Raw genomic sequence first — 19,757 nt, forward strand, 5'->3', positions numbered from 1 at the left:
AAAGCACAGATCTGATGTGGTCATTTGCCCCTAGAAGTTCATCAGGTTTAAATGATGTAAAGCAAAGCCTTTGTTTTATGGCTGAGGCTGCAATTAAACACATTACTGAGAGTTTAAATGAAGCCAAGAATCGCTGCCTCAGCTTAATCATCTTCTTTGATTCTCATCGTCAAACTTATCTTTGAATGATTACCTGGTAGATCATATTCTGGATTCAGTCAGAGTTACTGCTTTCCAGGGGAGAACCCAGCAGGGACTATCATGTGATTTCACTTAAGAAAACACTAAGAAAATGATCCTGTTATAACTTCACAAACTGGCATTTCTAATCACACCAGATGCTGTTTTACAGTAGAGCAAAAGCCTTTAAACGTTAAGGTTTTATCATTTCAACACACAAAAAAATTTTGAATTATGAAGGACAGTGAAGTGCAATAAAGACAACAGCGAAAAGTGAAAAGCAACCGACAGAGGGCGCTATAGGGATACGAAGAAATAGATCTCAGACCGCAATTAAATGTGGAATATTCCCAAATCACGAGATTAAAGATAACAATACGCAATTACAAAAAGATCTCATAGTACAGTTTAATACAGCTAAACAACATATAAGTGACGTATTCTGACTCCTATCTTAATCAAGCCGTTTTATTGGACTTTTGCGGTGTCCAATAACTTTTAACATCCTTATCCTCATTTTAGCCTTAATGACGTTTTTTTAATCTAATCTAAAAACTAATACATCGCACACTAAGTCATATATAGTCTTGTTTTCAAGCCGCTGAGCAAGAAATTTTCTAATAAATGCGTCTAATTTCACCTTATTTAGTTTAGATTGTCTCGTTTACGAGCGGTACCTGAATACAGCATACTTAGCAGTCTATAAACGTGATGCCTGCATTAACTGAATAAGTGCCTGAATAACTTCTGAAACGTAACTGTTAAGCTAGACAGAAGATAAGCGCTGATTATAGCAAAACAATAAATCATTAACTCCACCGCGATGCCGCCACACCACATCATGTTCTTATCTCCTGATAACATGTTAAGAATATCTAGATAAATCTAAATGATCTGTAACGGGCGGGGCGTTGGTCCTTCTCGGTTCCCGTAGTTCCTAGAAGTTTGTCTCCATTCCAACAAACTGAGATCTCAGGCTGTTGCTCCTTACCCCGAGAAACACCAGCATAAAAAAACTGTAAGTAGACCAGCAAAACATGTGGTTATTAGGAAGATAAGCTAATAATAAATATGTGTTAATGTGTTGCTGGATTTTATGATTGAAGTATAGAGGGGGAAACATTTGTCCTGCTTTAGGCTGCTCCCAAAATCAGTCCCTCAACTTTATTAAAGCTTTTTAGCAGAATGCATTGAAGGATTCTGCAACAGCTTCTAGATAACAACTTTAAAACTGCAGAAAAGTCATTGATATGTTAACAAAATTATGAATTCAAAGGGATCTAGGAGCTGTCATTACTTTAACATAACTCTATAATCTAAACCAGGTCTTGGGAGAAAAGCTTTATGTTCAATGTCTCCCTTTTGTTCTTCTTGTCCTGCAGCAGCTTCATCATGGTGCAGAGAGTCGCAGTGATCGGGGCCGGCCCCTCTGGTCTCACCAGCATAAAGGCTTGTCTGGATGAGGGCATGGAGCCAACCTGCTTTGAAAGCAGCGATGACATGGGGGGGCTCTGGAAGTTCAAGGCAAGACTTGGCTGTAGAAAAAAAAAACTGCAGATTATTTTCATCTGTCAGATATTTTCCTTTTAATTCTCTTTTTTTCCCCCCAGGAAGTCTCTGAGCCAAACAGGGCTAGCATCTATCGCTCTTTAACCATCAATATCTGGAAGGAGATGATGTGCTACAGCGACTTCCCCATCCCTGCTGATTATCCCAACTACATGCACCACTCTAAAATCCTGAAGTACTTCAGGATGTACGCAGATCACTTTAAACTACTGCAGCACATCCGCTTCCAGGTGAGCGGACAGGAAGCAGACCTCATTTTGATCCATTTATTAAAGGGGTGATGGAATGATACTATAGAGCGTTTGGTCCTTAAAGGAATAGTACACCCAAAACATGATTAGCCTTCATTTTCTACTCACCCCCATGCTGAACAACACTCTGGAGTACTTTTTTGATATCTCAAATGCATCTAGAGATCTGGGAGGCTTCTTGCTGTCTGCTGACATTCAAATAATGGAGGTCTATGGCGCCCGAGACAGAAAGGTCCATAAAAGTCCACAAAAAACGTGTCAATATTCCTCCATACTGCTCGTCCAATGTATTCCAAGTGTCCTGAGTGGGTAGCGTCCAGAATTTACTCGAAACTAAGTCATTTAGAATGTTTTTAGAGCATAAACAGTAGTGTATAGGATTTCCTGAAAGCGCGTGCCGGCGCGTTCACGAGTCTACGGAAACCGCGGCAGACCAAACCAGATGAAAGTGCGCATTCAGCGTCTGCTCTGCCAATAATGCAAGCGTAGAAGAAGAAATGTGCTGTTTACCTGTGTCTGAGGACTTCAGTGTTGAGGAAGAGCATGAGTTCTTTGCCGAGCTGAATGCGCACTTTCATCTGGTTTGGTCTGCCGCGGTTTCCGTAGCATCATGAAAGCGCGCGCCGGCCCGTTCATGACGCTACGGAAACCGCGGCAGACCAAAATCCTATACACTACTGTTTATGCTCTAAAAACATTCTAAATGACTTCGTTTCGAGTAAATTCTGGACGCTACCCACTCAGGACACTTGGAATACATTGGACGAGCAGTATGGAGGAATATTGACACGTTTTTTGTGGACTTTTATGGACCTTTCTGCCTCGGGCGCCATAGACCTCCATTATTTGAATGTCAGCAGACAGCAAGAAGCCTCCCAGATCTCCAGATGCATTTGAGATATCAAAAAAGTACTCCAGAGTGTTGTTCAGCATGGGGGTGAGTAGAAAAGGAAGGCTAATCATGTTTTGGGTGTACTATTCCTTTAAGGTCTCTGAATAGGGTGTGAAACATTTACCCCATTTACACTACCCTTGAAAAACTGAAAATCCATGCCGAGACCGGTCCGAGGTCGGATCAGTTAACCAGGCCGAGCTCGGTTCTGACGACCGTTTACACATCACGCTGTCTCGGTTCCTCGACTCCTCGCCTCCTAGTGACGATCTGCGGTATTACTGCCAGTATTAAAGGAGGAAATCAAGCAGTTGGTGGCGGTAATGCACCAAAAGTTGTTTGCCAACCGCCATAAAACACAAGAAGAAGAAGACGAAGAAGGAGGGAATCAAGCAAATCAAAATAGCGGCGCCCGTCACATTCAGAAAGTTATGCTTGATTATTATTGCTGTAGTTCGGTGTTATTATTTGAAATGCCATTATTTAAGATGTTGCGTGGAGAAGATTTGTATTGTTGTTTATAGTTGAAGAAGAAGCTGTTCTTCTTCTGTTTCTGGAGGGGCATTACCGCCAACTACTGGAATAGAGTGTGAATCGGGATGTGCAGCCAGATGGAGATGACGCGTTCTGCTCATGCGCTCTTGTTATCAGAGAACCGAGCCAGGGTAAAACCGAGCCGAGCCCACCTCTGGAACTGGTCTGCAGTTAGCTCGGTTCGGTTGTGTCTAGCTCGGTTCAGTTCAGTTTGCTTTCCATTTACACACGATAAGTTATCTCAGTTACTGAGCTCGGACCGGTCTCAGCACGGTTTTTCAAGGGTAGTGTAAATGGGGTAATTGGTTGGGCTGAAAATGGCATATTTTCTGTTCTACGAGCCCTAATGCAGCCTGGTTAAAAGCCCTAGAATGAAACGACAGGTTTTCTTCCTTTTATGGTATGATCATGAATATTTAGATGAGCTGTGCTCTGATTGGTTGGTTTACAACGAGCCAAGCTGCTGAGCAAAGACGCATCATAGCAACAAGCACTCACTCACTGAAGCATCAAATTGTTGATACTGTAGGGTGACCAGACGTCCCAGACATGTCTTACTATTCATACCTAAGAAAATGTCCAGGGAAAATTTCATTTGGTCGACTACAGTGCAGCAGAACCGAGCCGTCAGCTCCGGGGCTCCGCGAACCCGAGCTAGACGGGGGCAGGGAGCCAGCGGGTGACGGAGCGACCGAACCCGACCCAGTGACGGTAGCCTTGACACAGGCGGCCCCGTGCTTCCCCTCGCCTGCCTTACCGGCCCCCAGCCCCCCCTCCTCCGGCTAACGAGGGGCGGCTCATGGCTCTCTGCTGCGGTTCAATCCAGTTAGCTTCCCAGTCGCCACTAAAGCTGTATGTAGATTTCAGGGCGTGGCAAAAGTACAGACCAGAACCAAACAAGGCAACATCTCCGAGTTTACGTCAACTCTGTGCTTCATTTGTATTCACCCGTTTTATGGTGGGAGTTTAGAATTGTGAGGTTTGCAGAGAAAGGAGGTGTTGATGGGGTTTGAACTTCTCTGTACGTCCATTTCACCCACTGAACTGTCGTTATTCATCTATGACAATGGAAACTCGATATTTGCATTCTATGACCTCTTTAAATACATGATGTAACCTTTCCTTGATCGTTCTTTATACCTCAGACGTCAGTGAAAAAAGTCACAAAGAGACCAGACTCTCCTCGCACCGGTCAGTGGGAGGTGGTGACGGAGAACAAAGACGGATTAGAGGAGAGGCATGTGTTTGATGCAGTTATCTGCTGCTCCGGTCATTTCAACTACCCTAACCTGCCTCTCAAAGACTTCCCAGGTAATGCATACATGCTAAAATACAGGATGCCGCACTGTACACTTCATTATTCAAGTGTTTATAATTTTGTTTTAGTATTAAAGTATTTACAAATAATAACTCAGAATGCATGAAAATTCCACTGGTAAAATGTTTACCACTATAGACATGTTAGACATCGTTTGAAAGCTTAGGTTCTCCACAATTCAGCCACCTAGTTCATTTTATGGACACAGCGGGCACCAAAGCACCATTAACACAGATCTAGCAACATGTCAAAATGTAAACATGACAAAGCAGCCACAGCAAGCATGTCTTTATTACTGCTGTTCAAAAAAGACTGATTATTTTCGAAAATAAAAAACAACAACTTTGAGTCAATTTTGAACTGATGCAGCTTGGGCTGTGTTATACTCACCCAATTTTCATGTATATATATTCAGAAACTAGATGGTATTAGCTGTCAAATAACGGATCACACATGTAATTTGGGCTTAAAGTTCCTCAGTTATTTGCTTTTCCATTTGGGTATGCTAAATAAAGCAAGGATTTCAAAATGAGGTGGATGTTAAGAGGTTAACACCAACACAAAGCAGTACATGTGAGAAAGAAACAAAAATTTTTTTTTTTTTTCAAAAATAAAATCTAAAAGAAGAAATATATGAATATGTGTTAAATCAGCATGTCCACAGAAACAAAATATCTGTTTATTGCCTCTTTATAATGTAATTATGTTTATAGGAGCTCTTCTGTGAAGGACAGAGGTTTGTAAAACAAACAGCATAGAGTAAGAAACACAGAGTTTAAAATGAAGTTAGAGCGCTGATGATCCAAACTGACTGACTGTCAAGGAGAGGGTTCATCTAAGAAAGAGGCTTGAGTTAATTCTTCTTTGCATATCATCATCACAGTAAGGCATGTATGGAGTCAGAAAGGGGTCAAAGTTGACATTGAATGTCGAATTTTTATCTTATAATCTGAGAAACTAAAAAAGCAAACATAAAAATATAAGAATTGGATCTAAATTCTTCCCCTCTGTCATCTGAATCTGATCCACATGCAGAAAAACCACCCAGAGAACATGGAGAAAAGGTTAACAGGTTTATTAAGGTAGCGTACAGGTGTTGGATCTGGTACTCTGAGCTGGGGAACCGGAACTGGAAGTGAGAAAGGAAGTTCAGAGGTCAGTTCAGGGACTGTAGGAATCTTGGATGTTGTTAGATAATGCTGGATTGGGACTCACGTTTGAGGGGGGCCTTGTCAGTCCTTCAATCCAGTCTGTGTGGAGGAATCCAGAGAATAGTGCACACGTTGGAGGACAGACAGGTAGACAAGCGTTGGACCCGGAGGAGTAATAGAGCGGACTGTCACTCAGATTTCCGATTGGAACTTGAACAGATCATGTGGAGGTTTTCCCCTGCTCAGTATGAACTCGGTATTTCCTTTCAGGGGGAGAAGGTCCAGGTATCCAGTAAAACAGGAAGTCTTCCTGCCGGAGAAACAAAGACAAAAGAACATAAATCTCAGAGAAACAACGCTAGGTTAGACTCTGCTAATCTCAGCTTGGCCAGAGTACCCAAAACTGGCAAACACTCTGGCGTCAAGGTAGTGACAGCCCACTGCTCAAATACCCCTCCAGATAATGGTCCAATGAGCCGCAGGTGTGCTACATCACAAAATTATTAGAATATATTTTAGACCAAACAAAAAGAGCTGGCACAATCCTGCCCTACAAAGTATCTCCTCAACGAAACCTAATGGAAAAGCATGTCATAGTTTTTGTAAACCATTTGTCACTTTCCTTCAATTAATGATTTTTTTGGAAGGCTTTTTCTGTTTTTTACTGTACTTTGACATAAAATCCCCTTAGATGACATCAGAGTTAAAGGATGTAACAATGACGATTGCAATAATGCAAAGAAAGGTTGTTATTTGCAAAATTAAACCAAAAAAAGGGACTTGGCAGTTTGAAAAGGATCTTTCACACATTTGATTATTTTTTCCAAAATGTTCCAGGAATTGAGACGTTTGAAGGGAAATACTCCCACAGCTGGGACTACAAGGGACCTGAGGACATGCACGGGAAGAGAGTGGTGGTCATCGGCATCGGTAACTCAGGAGGGGACATTGCTGTGGAGAGCAGCAGAGTTGCAGAGCAGGTTAGGAAGATGATTATTTCCAACTGTTGCCACATTGTCAGACTCCCTATAAACCTCGTTGTCTTTGCATCCGTCCTGCAGGTGTACCTGAGCACTCGCAGTGGTGCCTGGGTCATCCGCCAGGTTTCTGATGATGGCTTACCTGTCGACAGGTTCAACACGCGCTTCGTCCATGTCTTGTTCAAGGTGCTGCCAATGTGCTTGCTCAACTGGTTGGGTGAGAAGAAGCTCAATGCCATGTACGATCATGCAGTGTATGGCCTCAAACCCAAACACAGGTAGGACTCTTCAATATAGCGAGGCCGATTGTTTATTTTCTTTTACAGTATCTTTTCTTTAGCAAAACTAAATTGTTCTTCATTAGGCGTGCAGTGATGGATCCCTCAGCTGAGATTTGCTTCATTTTTTTTTTTTGATTGATCATGAGACACTTATCCGCCAATCTTTTCTACCTCCACAAAGGTCTGAAAATGGCCGCTGTCAATCCGCTAGATCAGGCATCCCCAAAGTCGGTTCTCGAGGGCCGCTGTCCTGCAGGTTTTAGAGTTTTTATGATGGTTGCAGTTGAGCAAAAGCCTGTTAATCAGTTTTCAATTAAAATCAGCATTTTTTTTTCTTCAAAAAAGTACCTTAAAGTCGTAGCGAAACGATTGTACCACCCGCTGCATTTCTGAATTCTCCCAGTGAATGTGATTGGTCGATTATCAAGGGGGCGGGATTGTTGGGGTGGAAGGTTTGCAAGAAAGTTTGTGTGTCTAAAAGTAGCAGCAGCAGCAACCCAGACTGACAGCTCATTGGCTCATTTGGATCACGTGCAGCCTGGAGCCGGACGCTCTGTAGGGCTTTACCGTATTAACAGGAGAAGAGGCGCAAGTAAAGTTAGACACAATTTAAAAATGCAGTAATTTAAAAATGTTTTAAATCAGGTTGGGTCTGGATTAGCCAGCAGGTGGTTTGGATCCGGGCCGCGGTCCACAAATCCGTGACCTCTGGGCTAGAAGGAAGGAAGGGGAAAGGAAACACAAATGGGCCACAGAGAGTAACTCAAGAACAAAACACTGCTAAAAAAACAACTACAAATAAAAAGAAACTTAAAGAGAGGGCAGAACGCTGACATATTGTGCTTCTGTAAATGTCAGAAGCTTTGTGGATGTAAAAACATCTTTAACTGCTTCCTGTTTGCTTTTATTTCAAGGATTTTAAATCTGATGTCCTCCTTCTTGTTTCTAAAGGCTCTTCAGCCAGATTCCAGTGATCAACGATGACCTCCCCTTTAGGATTTTATCTGGGTCGGTCCTCGTCAAGCCAAACGTGAAAGAGATCCGTGGGTCCACCGTGGTCTTTAATGACGGCAGCACTGCGGAAAATGTTAGAGGACAAACCTGATGTGTCAGACGCTGTTGCCTCCTGAAGGAAAAACCTCCCAACTGAAGATTTCTTTCCTCTTCCAGGTGGATTTGATTGTGTTCGCCACAGGATACAACTATGATTTCCCCTACCTGCCAAATGACGTCATGTACAAGTCGGGGCACCGTGTGGGTCTTTACAAGCATGTTATCCCCCCGGTCCTTGAGCATCCCACCCTGGCTATCGTCGGCTTTATCCATTCTGACGGAGCCATCATGCCACAAGCTGAGATGCAGGCTCGCTTCGTCTCTCGCGTCTTCAAAGGTGAGGCTCCATCAAACAGACACTGCTGCAGTACATCTTTTGTTTTAAAAATGTGTTTCTTCTAGCAGATAGAAGTGGTTGTTTAAGGTCGGCTTTCTGTTTTTGGGCCTTCAGGACATAAGAAGCTTCCGTCCTGTCAGGCCATGATCAAGGCTGTGGAGAAGGACACCAAGAATATTGAGAAAAAGTAGGAACACTGTTTATCACTTTTAACCTCTTTTAACTTAATGTCTGCGAGCAAAGCTTTTAGTTTGTTTAGTTTTAAAGTTCACATTTTTTCCCCCCCTCAGCTACGTTGTGTCGAGGCTGACACCCCTGCAGGTGGACTTTGTTGAGTACATGGACGACTTAGCAAAGGATATCGGAGTGCGCCCCAGTCTCCTCTGGCTCTTCTTCACCGACTTCCCGCTGTTCAAGCGGGTTTTCTGGGGACCCGTCACTGCTTACCAGTACCGACTGATGGGGCCAGGAAAATGGGACGGGGCCCGCAAGGCCATCTTCACCCAGTTCGATCGCTTGTACCAGCCTCTAAGAACCAGACAGGTCGGAATGAGCCTTGAAGTTTACAAACATCCGCATTTAATTCTAATAGTTTTGTCTTTAGAGGATTTTTTTTTAACTTTTAAGTTTTTTCAGCTTGGAATAAAACTTCAGTAGAACTTATTAAATATAAGAACAAAACCAACTGAATATAAATTCAAGCTTAAATATCAGCTTTAACTAACATTTGGGTAAACTTCCCTTTAAAAGTTCTCTTTAAACCTCAGTCGGCCTCAGATGGCCGCTTCTTCGTTTCTTCCTATTCAAAGGAAGTTTTTCCTCTCCACTGTCGCTACAAGCATGCTTAGTGTGAGGGATTGCTGAAGATTCAATGAGTAGATGCAATCAACTGGTTTTCTTTGGATAGAAATCAATCTGACTGAATGATCAGGTTAACTGTAAAGTGCCTTGAGATGACGTGTTGTGAACTGGCTCTATAGAAATAAACTGAATAGAATTTAGTGTCATGATTTTCTTAAAGGATCTGACCCACATTCAGTAAACCACTCGGAGAACCAGGGTAAAAGTTTTAACAGGTTTATTGATAAGATCAGCGGGTGTAGGATTCAGGAAACTCAGTGTACTGGTGAACCGGAACTGGAAGAGGGTAGGGAAGTTTCTGTGGTTAGTTCAGGATCCATGGGAGCTTAGAAAGATGACTTGGAGAGAAAGAGAAAATGGAACTCATGATAGTGAAGAAAACTTTCTTCCAAGAATCCAGTTGGTGTGGGTTTATCCAGAGGAAAAGACTCATTGACAGGTTTAGACTTGGTTGGACCCTGAGGAGCTATTGAGCGGACTGTCACTTGGAAGTCCTGGGGGACTTGAATGGAACTTGTGGAGGTTCACCCCCTGCTCAGTGTGAGACTCAAACAATCCTTCCAGGGGAAGAAGGCCAAACACCCAGCTTGCAGGGTGACTTCCTGCCGAAAAGGCAAAGACAAAAAGGGTTAGGCTCAGTGAAAACAAAGACTCAGTCAGTCTCAGCAAAACTCAGCTTGGCTAGAGTAACCAAAACTGGCAAACACACTGGCGCCGAGGTAGTGACAGTCCGTGGCTCAAATAGTCCTCAGTGATGAGTCAACCAGCCGCAGGTGTGTGAGAGGACCAATGAGGATAGGGCACCACCTGGTGGTGGAGGGAGAGAAAGACACAAAAACACAACCCACACAAACTGGATTCCTAACAGTACCCCCCCTAAACGACCGCCACCAGGCGGTCCAGAAGAGCCGGAGTGCTGAGAAAGGCAGAAGTCCCTAATGAGGGAGGGGTCCAGGATGAAAGAGCCAGGGACCCAGGAGCGGTCCACCACTCCACCAAATATTGCCTCCCACGCCCACGGCGATGGGCATCAATGTCCAAGGGGGGAGGGGGTTCAGTGGGCGGGCACAAGGGGTTAGAAACACTGGGCTTAACTTGGGACACATGGAAGGTGGGGTGAATCCGGAGAGTGGAGGGGGGACAGAGACGGACAGCGGATGCTCCAATGGTCCCCTCCGCCTCATAAGGACCAATGAAGCGTGGGGACATCTTCTTGGACATGGCCTTCGATGTGATATCCCAGGTTGAGAGCCAGACCTTCGGGTCCGGGGAAAATGTAGGGGTGACCGTCCTATTTCAATTGGCCCATCTATGGTTCTGTTCAGCGGATCTACCTAGGGCAGTCATGGCTCTGTTCCAGATGGTTCTGCAACGGTGGATGTGATACTGAATAGAGGGCACCGCAATGGCAGCCCCCTCAGCTGGAAAAAGGGGAGGCTGGCAGCAAATCGAGGCCTCGAAGGGGTAGAGTCCTGTGGCAGCAGAAACATCCACTCAGTGGGATTGGAAGCAGAAAGACATCTGAGGCTGGCCTCCAACTCCTGGTTCATGCGCTCTACTTGACCATTAGACTGGGGATGGTAGCCGGAAGTGAGTGAGACCTTGGCACCAAGAGCCGAAGAAAAACCCTTCCAAACCTGTGAGATGAATTGAGGACCTCGATCAGAGAGTATGTCTTGAGGGATCCCATGGAGGCTGAATACGTGCTTGACCAGGAGTTGGGCTGTTTGAAAAGCTGTAGGGATCTTCCTCAGTGAGACAAGATGGCAGGCCTTGGAGAAACGGTCAATGATTGTGAGAATGGAGGTCATACCTTTAGAGGTAGGGAGTCCAGTGATGAAGTCTATTGCGATGTGGGACCAGGGTCTCTTGTGAATGGGCAAGGGTTAAAGCAATCCGGTAGGGGGCTGATGAGAGGGCTTGTTCCGAGCGCAGGTCGGGCAAGCCAAAACAAACCTCTTTACATCCTTCAGTAAGGAAAATGTCGACTAATAAGAGCCACAGGTCGACTGATACCTGGATGTGCAGAAAACTTAGAAGTGTGGAGCCAGTTAATCACACGAGCACGAATGGAAGTAGGAACAAAAACTCTGTTGGGGGGTCCGGTACCAGGGTCAGGCTCAGACTGTTGGGCCTGCTTGACAAGGTCCTTAATCTCCAAGGTGACTGCGGCTACAGAGCAGCTAGGAGGCAGGATGGGGGCAGCAGACTCCTCTGATTCATCTGGGGCAAACTGCCTAGAGAGAGCATCCGGTTTAACATTCTGAGAGCCAGGACGAAATGAAATAGGGAGGTTAAATCGGGAGAAAAACAGGGACCAGCGAGATTGGCGTGGGTTAAGCCTCTTGGCGGACTGAATGTATGAGAGGTTCTTATGGTCCGTCCATACCAGAACAGGGTGTACAGCTCCCTCCAGCCAGTGTTTTTTTTCCGACTCCTCAAGAGCTAGCTTAATGGCTAAGAGGTCTCGGTCTCCAACATCATAGTTTCTCTCTGCTGGGGAAAGTCTGCGAGAGAAGAAAGCACACGGGTGTAACTTGTTATCTGTCAGAGATCTGGGAGAGGACGGCTCCAACACCTGACTGAGAGGCGTCAACCTCCACCATAAATTGCTTGGTGAGATCAGGCTGGTCGAGAACAGGAGCATTGGCAAAAAGGTGCTTGAGACGAACAAAGGCTGCCTCAGCCTCAGGGAACCAAACGAAAGGGACCTTAGTGGAAGTGACAGAAGTGAGGGGTAGAGCAGTTTGGCTGTAGTTCCGGATGAATCGACGATAGAAATGAGCAAAACCCAGAAATCTCTGAAGTTGCTTTCTGTTCTGTAGTGTAGGCCAATCCTGGACCGCTTTAATTTTCTCCTCAGTGGGTCTTACCTGTCCTCCCTCTAGGATGAATTCCCGGAAGGAGACTGAAGGCCTATGGAACTCACATTTCTCGGCTTTGATGAAAAGTTTGTTCTCTATAAGGCGCTGCAGTACTTGGCGGACATGGATCCTGTGTTCAGACAGGTTCTTGGAAAAAATGAGTTTATCGTCAATGTACACAAAAAATTTTTTTCAAAAAATCTTTTAGGACATCATTAACCAAGGCCTGGAAACAAGCAGGTGCATTAGTTAAACCAAAAGGCATCACCAGGTATTCGAAATTAGCTATGGAAGTTTTGAAGGCGAAGTCCATTCTTCTCCCTCCCTAATACGAAGAAGATGATAGGCATTTCTGAGATCCAGTTTGATATAGACAGTGGCTCCTTTAACAGGCTCAAAAGCAGATGACAAAAAGGGGCAAAGGATATTTATTCTTGACTGTAATTTGGTTTAAACCTCTGTAGTCAATACAGGGTCTAAGGCAGGCATCCCCAAACTCGGTCCTCGAGGGCCGCTGTCCTGCAGGTTTTAGATGTTTCTCTGCTCCAGCACAGCTGATTTTAATTGATAGTTGATTAACAGGCTTTTGCTCTACTGCAATCATCATAATCAGCTGTGCTAAAGCAGGGAAACCTCTAAAACCTGCAGGACAGCGGCCCTCGAGGACCGAGTTTGGGGATGCCTGGTCTAAGGGAACCATCTTTCTTTCCCACAAAGAAAAATCCAGCACCGAGAGGAGATGAAGATGGACGAATAATACCTGCAGCCAGGGACTCCTTAATGTATTTCTCCATTCCCTTCCTTCCCTTTCTGGCTTGGAGATATTGAACAGTCGGGCTGCTGGGCAGAGGGGCTCCCGGGAGCAGATCAATAGCACAGTCATATGTTCAGTGGGGAGCCAGAGAACAGGCTTTAGTTTTGCTAAATACCTCAGATAGGTTGAGATAGTCAGCAGGAATGGAGGAGAGATAAGGTTGGTCTGCCTCACAAGACTCAGATGGTTGGAAGCCGGGAGGAACGGCAGATCGGAGACAACGAGAGTGACAGTTTACTGACCAAAGAGTCAATATGCATGTTTCTCCAATTAATAGTGGGTTATTAAGATGGAGCCACTCAAATCCTAAAATCAAAGCAGAGTTAGCTTTGGGAAAAATGTAGAAAGAGATGTGTTCTGTATGATTTCCAGAAATGGTCAGCTGAATGGGGCATGTCTAGTGGGTTATCTGGGGCAAGCTTCTACTGCCCAGAGCAAAAACTCGAAGAGGGTTCTGAAGTAGTATAATCTCAATACCCACCTGCTGAATAGAGGAAGAATCAAATAAATTTTGTTCACAACCGGAGTCAATAAGAGCTGAAAGGGAGAGAGACTTATTGTTGATTAGCAGAAGAAGAGGGCAAAAGTAGACGAGGTGAAGAGGGGGAAATTTTCTTGTCCGCCAATACACTCTTATCTACTGGTGGACCCTGGCTTTTACCGACAGGGGACACAAAGAGACAAAAGGACCACCCTCTCCACAATAAAGACAGAGCTTAGCCCGCATGCGGTGTTGTTTCTGCTCAAAGCTTACCCTCATGCTGCCTAACAGCATGGATTCAGGCGGAGGAGTGATAGTAAGAAGCTCAATAGAGAGGTTACTTGAAGGAAAAGGTTTGGAAGGAGTAGCTTTGGTACCTCTTTCCTTGGTTCGAGCTCGGATCCGATTGTCCAAACGGATAGACAGCTTTATTAGCTCCTCCAGATTTTCAGGTTCATCGCGGGTGGCTAGCTCATCTTTAATGGAGTCATTAAGAGCGTTAGAGTAAACACACATGAGGGCTGTTTTATCCCAGCCCGAAGCCGCAGCCAGAATGCAGCAGTCAATGGCAAAATTGGATACGGATCTCTGTCCCTGTTTAACTTTCAGCGTTTCACGGGAGTTCAGTGTCTTATCCAGATCCTGGTTAAATGTTTGCTTGAATTCGGTAATGAATTCCTCAAAAGTGTAGCCATAAACAGGGGATGAGGAAAATCTGACCTCGGCCCAATCCAGAGCTCGGTCAGTAAGATGTGATATGACATAAGAAATCTTAATTGAATCCAAAGGGAACTTACTTGGGGCATGGTTGAACTGAATTGTACACTGCATGAGAAAACCCCGGCACTTCTTGGGGTTTCCATCAAACCTGGGAGGACTGGACAATAGGCACTCAGAAAAAGAGGGAGGAAAAGCTGCTTGGTTAGCTTGAGGCAGGGCTAGCACACCGGCTGGGCCCGAAGCCTGGAGAGAGAAACGTACAGCCTCAGTTAAATGAGCCACTCGACTGTTTAGCTCTGACAGTTGGCTGCTGAGATCGTGGAGATGGTTGTTATGTTTCTGGATTACAGTTTGTTGAAGACGAAGTTCTCTCTGAATGGCTTCTGCTGGGTCAATGGTTTGGCCAATGTTCTGTCATGATTTTTTCTTAAGGGATCTGACCCACATGCAGTAAACCACTCAGAGAACCAGGGTAAAAGTTTGAACAGGTTTATTGATGAAACCAGCGGGGTTGGATTCAGGAAACAGTGAACTGGTGAACCAGAACTGGAAGAGGGAAGGGAGGTATCAGTGGTTAGTTCAGGATCCGTGGGAACTTTGAACGACGACTTGGATAGACAGAGAAAACGGGACTCACGTTAGTGGAGAAAAACTTTCCTCCCAGAATCCAGTCGGTGTGGGTTTTTTTTTTCCAGAGGTTGATACTGGTTGGAGGGCGGACAAGTATAGACTAAGTTGGACCCAGAGGAGCAATTGAGCGGACTGTCACTTGGGAATCCAGGAGGATTTGAATGGAGCTTGTGTGGGTTAATCCCCTGCTCAGTATGAGACTCAAACAATCCTTCCAGGGGGAGGCCAAACATCCAGCTTTCAGGAAGGCTTCCTGCCAAAAGGCAAAGACAAAAATAGGTTAGGCTCAGCAAAAAACAAAGACAAGTTAGACTCAGCAAAACTCAGCTTGGCTAAACTTGGCAAAACTGGCAAACACTCTGGCGCCGAGGTAGTGACAGTCCACCGCTCAAATAGTCCTCAGTAATAAGTCAACCAGCCGCAGGTGTGTGAGAGGACCAACAAGGACAGGGCACCATCTGGTGGTGGAGGGAGAGAAGACACCAAAAAACACAACCCACACAAACTGGATTCCTAACATTTAGAAATACACAGAAATAAAAGACTTTTAATGGCCATTGTCAAACTTCCTGTATATTTCCCCATTTCTACTTGGAAGAATTTTTAGATTTGTTATTAAAACCTAACTTTTTTTAAATTGTAACCTATAATGAAAAAAAACAAAAACGACTGGGTTTAGTTTTATAAATGAGTTTTGATGTTTTTATTCAGTTTTTGCTGCTGCAGGTTAAACATTTTACACTGAATGAATGAAAATTTAGTGTGAAAATCAACAGAACTACCTTCTTTATATTAGTTTAGGAGCCATTATCACTTTCTCTATGATGCAATTTCAAGTTTAGTGTCACTGTTGTCACAACTGGTGGATCAGACACACAACCATCGGACAGTTTGACGCAGCCAGTTGTAGCTCATGTTGTGGTGTTTTATCGCTTTTAAAACATTCTGATTGATCTGGAAAGTCTTTTAAGCTTCAACTGAATGTTTTTTTACTGGTGCACCCACTGTGACGCTCCGGGCTTCTATTCTATTTGCCTCATAAAAATACCCTGCGGCCTAGAGCCAATTTAAAACGATTTTATGCGCTTTTCATCCGTTCGTGTTTAATATGTTATAGAAATGTTAGATTAATGAATTAGCTGCCTCCTGTTTTTTTATATGATTTCATAGAGATGCACTGATCCGAGACTTGGGTCGGATATCAGCACCGATATTGAATAATTGGCTGGATCGGATATTGGATGAACGCCGCCTATCCAGCATTCCGGTCCGGTCATTTATATTTTTATTGATATCATAGACAGAAATTCAGTTAGAGCGATCTAGTAACTCTAAGGCTGTGTCTGAGCGTTCGTCCTAATCACTATAGGGCACTATAATCACTATATAGAGCACTATATAATGATTACGCCAATTTAAAGGAGTTTCCGAATGTCTAGTGGATGAAAAATTTGTGGACTTGAAATTTCCCACAACGCGCCTTGAAAAATAGTGATCATCTGTGGTCACTGTACGAGCAGATATATCCCAGATTGCTTTGTTAGAGCTCTTCTCGCAAAGCATCATGGGATTTGTTGTGACAGCAACAAATAACAAAGATGGCGCAGTCACTGTATGGGGAGGTGGAGTTACGTGACCGTAGAGGAGTGAAAAGTAGTGATCATCTGTCCGAACGGTCAGTTAACTGAATTCACTATAAAGTCCCCGCTCTATGTGGTAATGGATGGGTTAGAGCGGACGTTTGGAATCGGCCTAATTCTATGATTGCAACCCTGATTACATCATCATGCAGAGCACACACACCAGCTAGTTATGATTTAAATCTGTGTTCATTTGTTAATTTTCTCAAACAATGTTCCTGTCTTTGCTCGCATGGTATGGAGAGCCATTTCAGCCAAAATTAAATAAATAAATAAATGGGTGAAATAAATAAAAAATGAGTAAAACTGATACAGAACGTGCTGCACCCTCTGTGTTCGCCATTTCTAGACTGCTTTTCAGAGGGAAAGTCCACAGTATCGGTTCTTCTTAGGTAAGCTGCTGATCGAATAGATGAACTAGAACGCTGTAAGTTTAATATCCGACGTGTTTTATGGTCCTTTGAGTTTTGTTTAACTTTTACTTTCGAAAAAACAGCTTCAACTTCGACTGCTACTGAACAGGAACTGAGCGCTGCAGCTGCATCTAACCAACCAATAGGCTGCCATTGTAGCCTGGAGACACCGCCCCTCATTATCATATTAAAGCAGAAGCGAAGAGGGGAAAATAGAATGTGATAAATAAAAAAATAAGGAAATACTTAATGAATAAAGGAAATTGGAAAATGGGAAAATTAAAATTTTTTCAAACAAATGGTAAATGAAAAATAGATAAAAGAAAAATTGGTAAATAAAAAAAGGATATATGAGAAATTGATTAATGAAACCGGGAAAGAGAAAATCGGGTTAATGGAAAAAGGAAATTGAACAGTGGTTAAATAAAAAAATAGATTAATGAAAAATGGGTCAATAAATAAAGGGATAAATGAAAAATGGACAAATGAAAAATAGATAAATGAAAAATAGATAAAACAGAAATTAAGAAATAGATAATCTGAAAAATAAATAAATAAAAAAAATTGGCTTAATGAAAAAGGGAAATTGAAAAGTGGTTAAATGAAAATTAGATTAATGAAAAATGGGTAAATGGATAAATGACAAATAGATAAATGAAAAAGAGAAATTGATAATATGAAAAATAAATAAATAAAAAATTGGTTTAATGAAAAAGCTAAATTATTTATTTAACAAATTTTTTATTTCACTCATTTTCTTCATTTTTTTATTTATTTTACTCATTTTTTATTTATTTCACCCATTTATTTATTTATTTAATTTTGGCTGAAATGGCTCTCCATAGCATGGTGAGGTATACGGTTAATGTATTCAACAGTATCTAATCATTTCGGATTGGATTGAAAAAAACAGATCTGTGCATCTCTATTATTTTATAAAACGAATTTAAAGAATGTTCTCATTTTTAGATTGTTGGCCTAAATAAAGAAAAAAAAATAAACAATTGATAAACTGATACTGAATAAAGATTAAATGTAATTTAATCTAACCATTCATTGTTTTATTTTTGTCACACAGCTGGGACCTCGTGAAAGCTCAGCGGCAGGCCGCCTGATCAAGTGGAGCTTGGCCATCATGGCTGGAGGAAGTGCCGTCTACTACATCCAAGTTCACCATCCAACCTTCATCCCCACCGTCATGTCCAAGCTTCGTCCACAAGCAGTCTAAATAACTCAGGGTCTGAAACCTCTGGTGCGAACTGTTGTCAGGAAGGTTAACGGGGAGGAGCCTACATCCGACAGCCATGCAGCCGTGTAGCTCTCAGATTTTATTATGCAGCTCTTTTTCTTAGAAATGTAACACTCAGATCAGCCTGCACTGAATTAATGTCTGGTATTGCAAAATGTACTGTAAGCAGTTTAACTGATTAAAAGCAGGAAAAAAGCCACACAACCAGAAAGCTGCCAGAGCCCAACTTCCTGAACAATGTTAGTGGGAAAAGAGAGAGAATGAACCAGGAGGTCAGGGTAAACCGGATAAAGATAGTGTTCCTGTTTGAAACCTTCAAGCAGGTTACAGTTTAGGCCACTCCAGATTCTAATTTTATCCACTGTAGATATTTTAAACGTGGTTGTGATGTGTCCTTGGGATGTTTTAATGATCAGAACTTCAAATTCTTTTAAAGAAAATTAAACATCTTGTTTTTAGATTGAAGTAAAGAATTGGAGGTCTTTCTTTTTTTATCAATCCATCATTTTTGTTCAAAGAAAGAAAAACCCTCAACATGATGCTGCCACCACCGTGCTTACATTTTTCTATGGTTAAGATTCTTACCTCGACTTCTTCCTTTTGTGGTTGTGGTATAAACATTACATGAACTCGTTAAAAACCCTGCAAAGTTCAAAGTAGACTTCTGCTCCTGGTCATAACTAAATCACCATAAATATGCTCCCATTACAATACGGTGACGGGTTTCTTATCTCTTTAGTATTACATTGGATTATGTTGAATAACTGTTTGTCATATCATGTTTCAAAGGAACATTAAAGCAACAGGTGCTGCTCATCCAACTGTTTCATGGGGAGTTTCATTGATTGGTTGATTGATTGTTCTTTTTACTTCCTCATTTCCAATTCAGTCCAACTTTTTAAAGGTCATTCTAATAAGATCGAATCTGTTAGTCACATCCACAGTCAAATTCAGGCTCCAATATGGTTTGGATTAAACTGGACTGGAGTTCTTTGAGGCTAAAGATTTAAAACATGTTCATTCCCTGCCAATACTGACTGCTTTCTAGCGGCCCGGACGCTTCGATGAAGACCAACTCTTAACTGTATAGAACTAACAGAAGCAACACTTCCTGCTCTTATTAACAAAAAACAAGAAAGAACAGGTGAAACATGCTGATGTCTATATGAGTTGTTTAATGCGCTTTAAGAATGTGCACCTCAGTTATACTGATAGCTATCCACAATTTGAAAGAACTGAAAAATAACCTGAAATCAATGGAAACTCAGTTTAGGCTGGTTTTTAAAGTCAGCATGTAAGAGAATGAGAAAAATTATCTATAATAGAGAAAGTCTGGGCTGAGATCACTGTTAACCAATGAGATATAAAGGCTGTCTGTCCATTAGCAGAAAACCTGAAGCAGAATATCTGCCTAGTCTAAAGATAAAGTGCGAGTGGGTTATGCAGCAGGACAATAATCTGCAACGGGCAGAAACAGATAGAAGCTTCTGGAGTGGTCTAGTCAAAGTCCAGACCTGAATCCAGGTGAGCTTCTATGGC

At 42.9% G+C, this 19,757-nt stretch overlaps 1 protein-coding gene across 1 annotated transcript; it reads left to right on the forward strand.

Moving 5' to 3' along the window:
• Positions 1–1,572: 1,572 nt before the first annotated feature.
• LOC119799262 (flavin-containing monooxygenase 5-like) lies at positions 1,573–19,036 on the forward strand. The gene is made up of 10 exons (XM_038309075.1): positions 1,573–1,704; positions 1,791–1,979; positions 4,572–4,737; positions 6,733–6,875; positions 6,957–7,153; positions 8,108–8,243; positions 8,327–8,546; positions 8,661–8,733; positions 8,837–9,089; positions 18,048–19,036. Exons 1-10 carry the CDS (start codon positions 1,573–1,575, stop codon positions 18,195–18,197), a joined length of 1,659 nt encoding a protein of 552 aa, XP_038165003.1. The 3' UTR covers positions 18,198–19,036.
• Positions 19,037–19,757: the final 721 nt, after the last annotated feature.

Source organism: Cyprinodon tularosa, unplaced genomic scaffold (genome assembly GCF_016077235.1).
Source record: "Cyprinodon tularosa strain WSP-4 unplaced genomic scaffold, ASM1607723v1 ctg656, whole genome shotgun sequence".
NCBI lineage: Eukaryota > Metazoa > Chordata > Actinopteri > Cyprinodontiformes > Cyprinodontidae > Cyprinodon > Cyprinodon tularosa.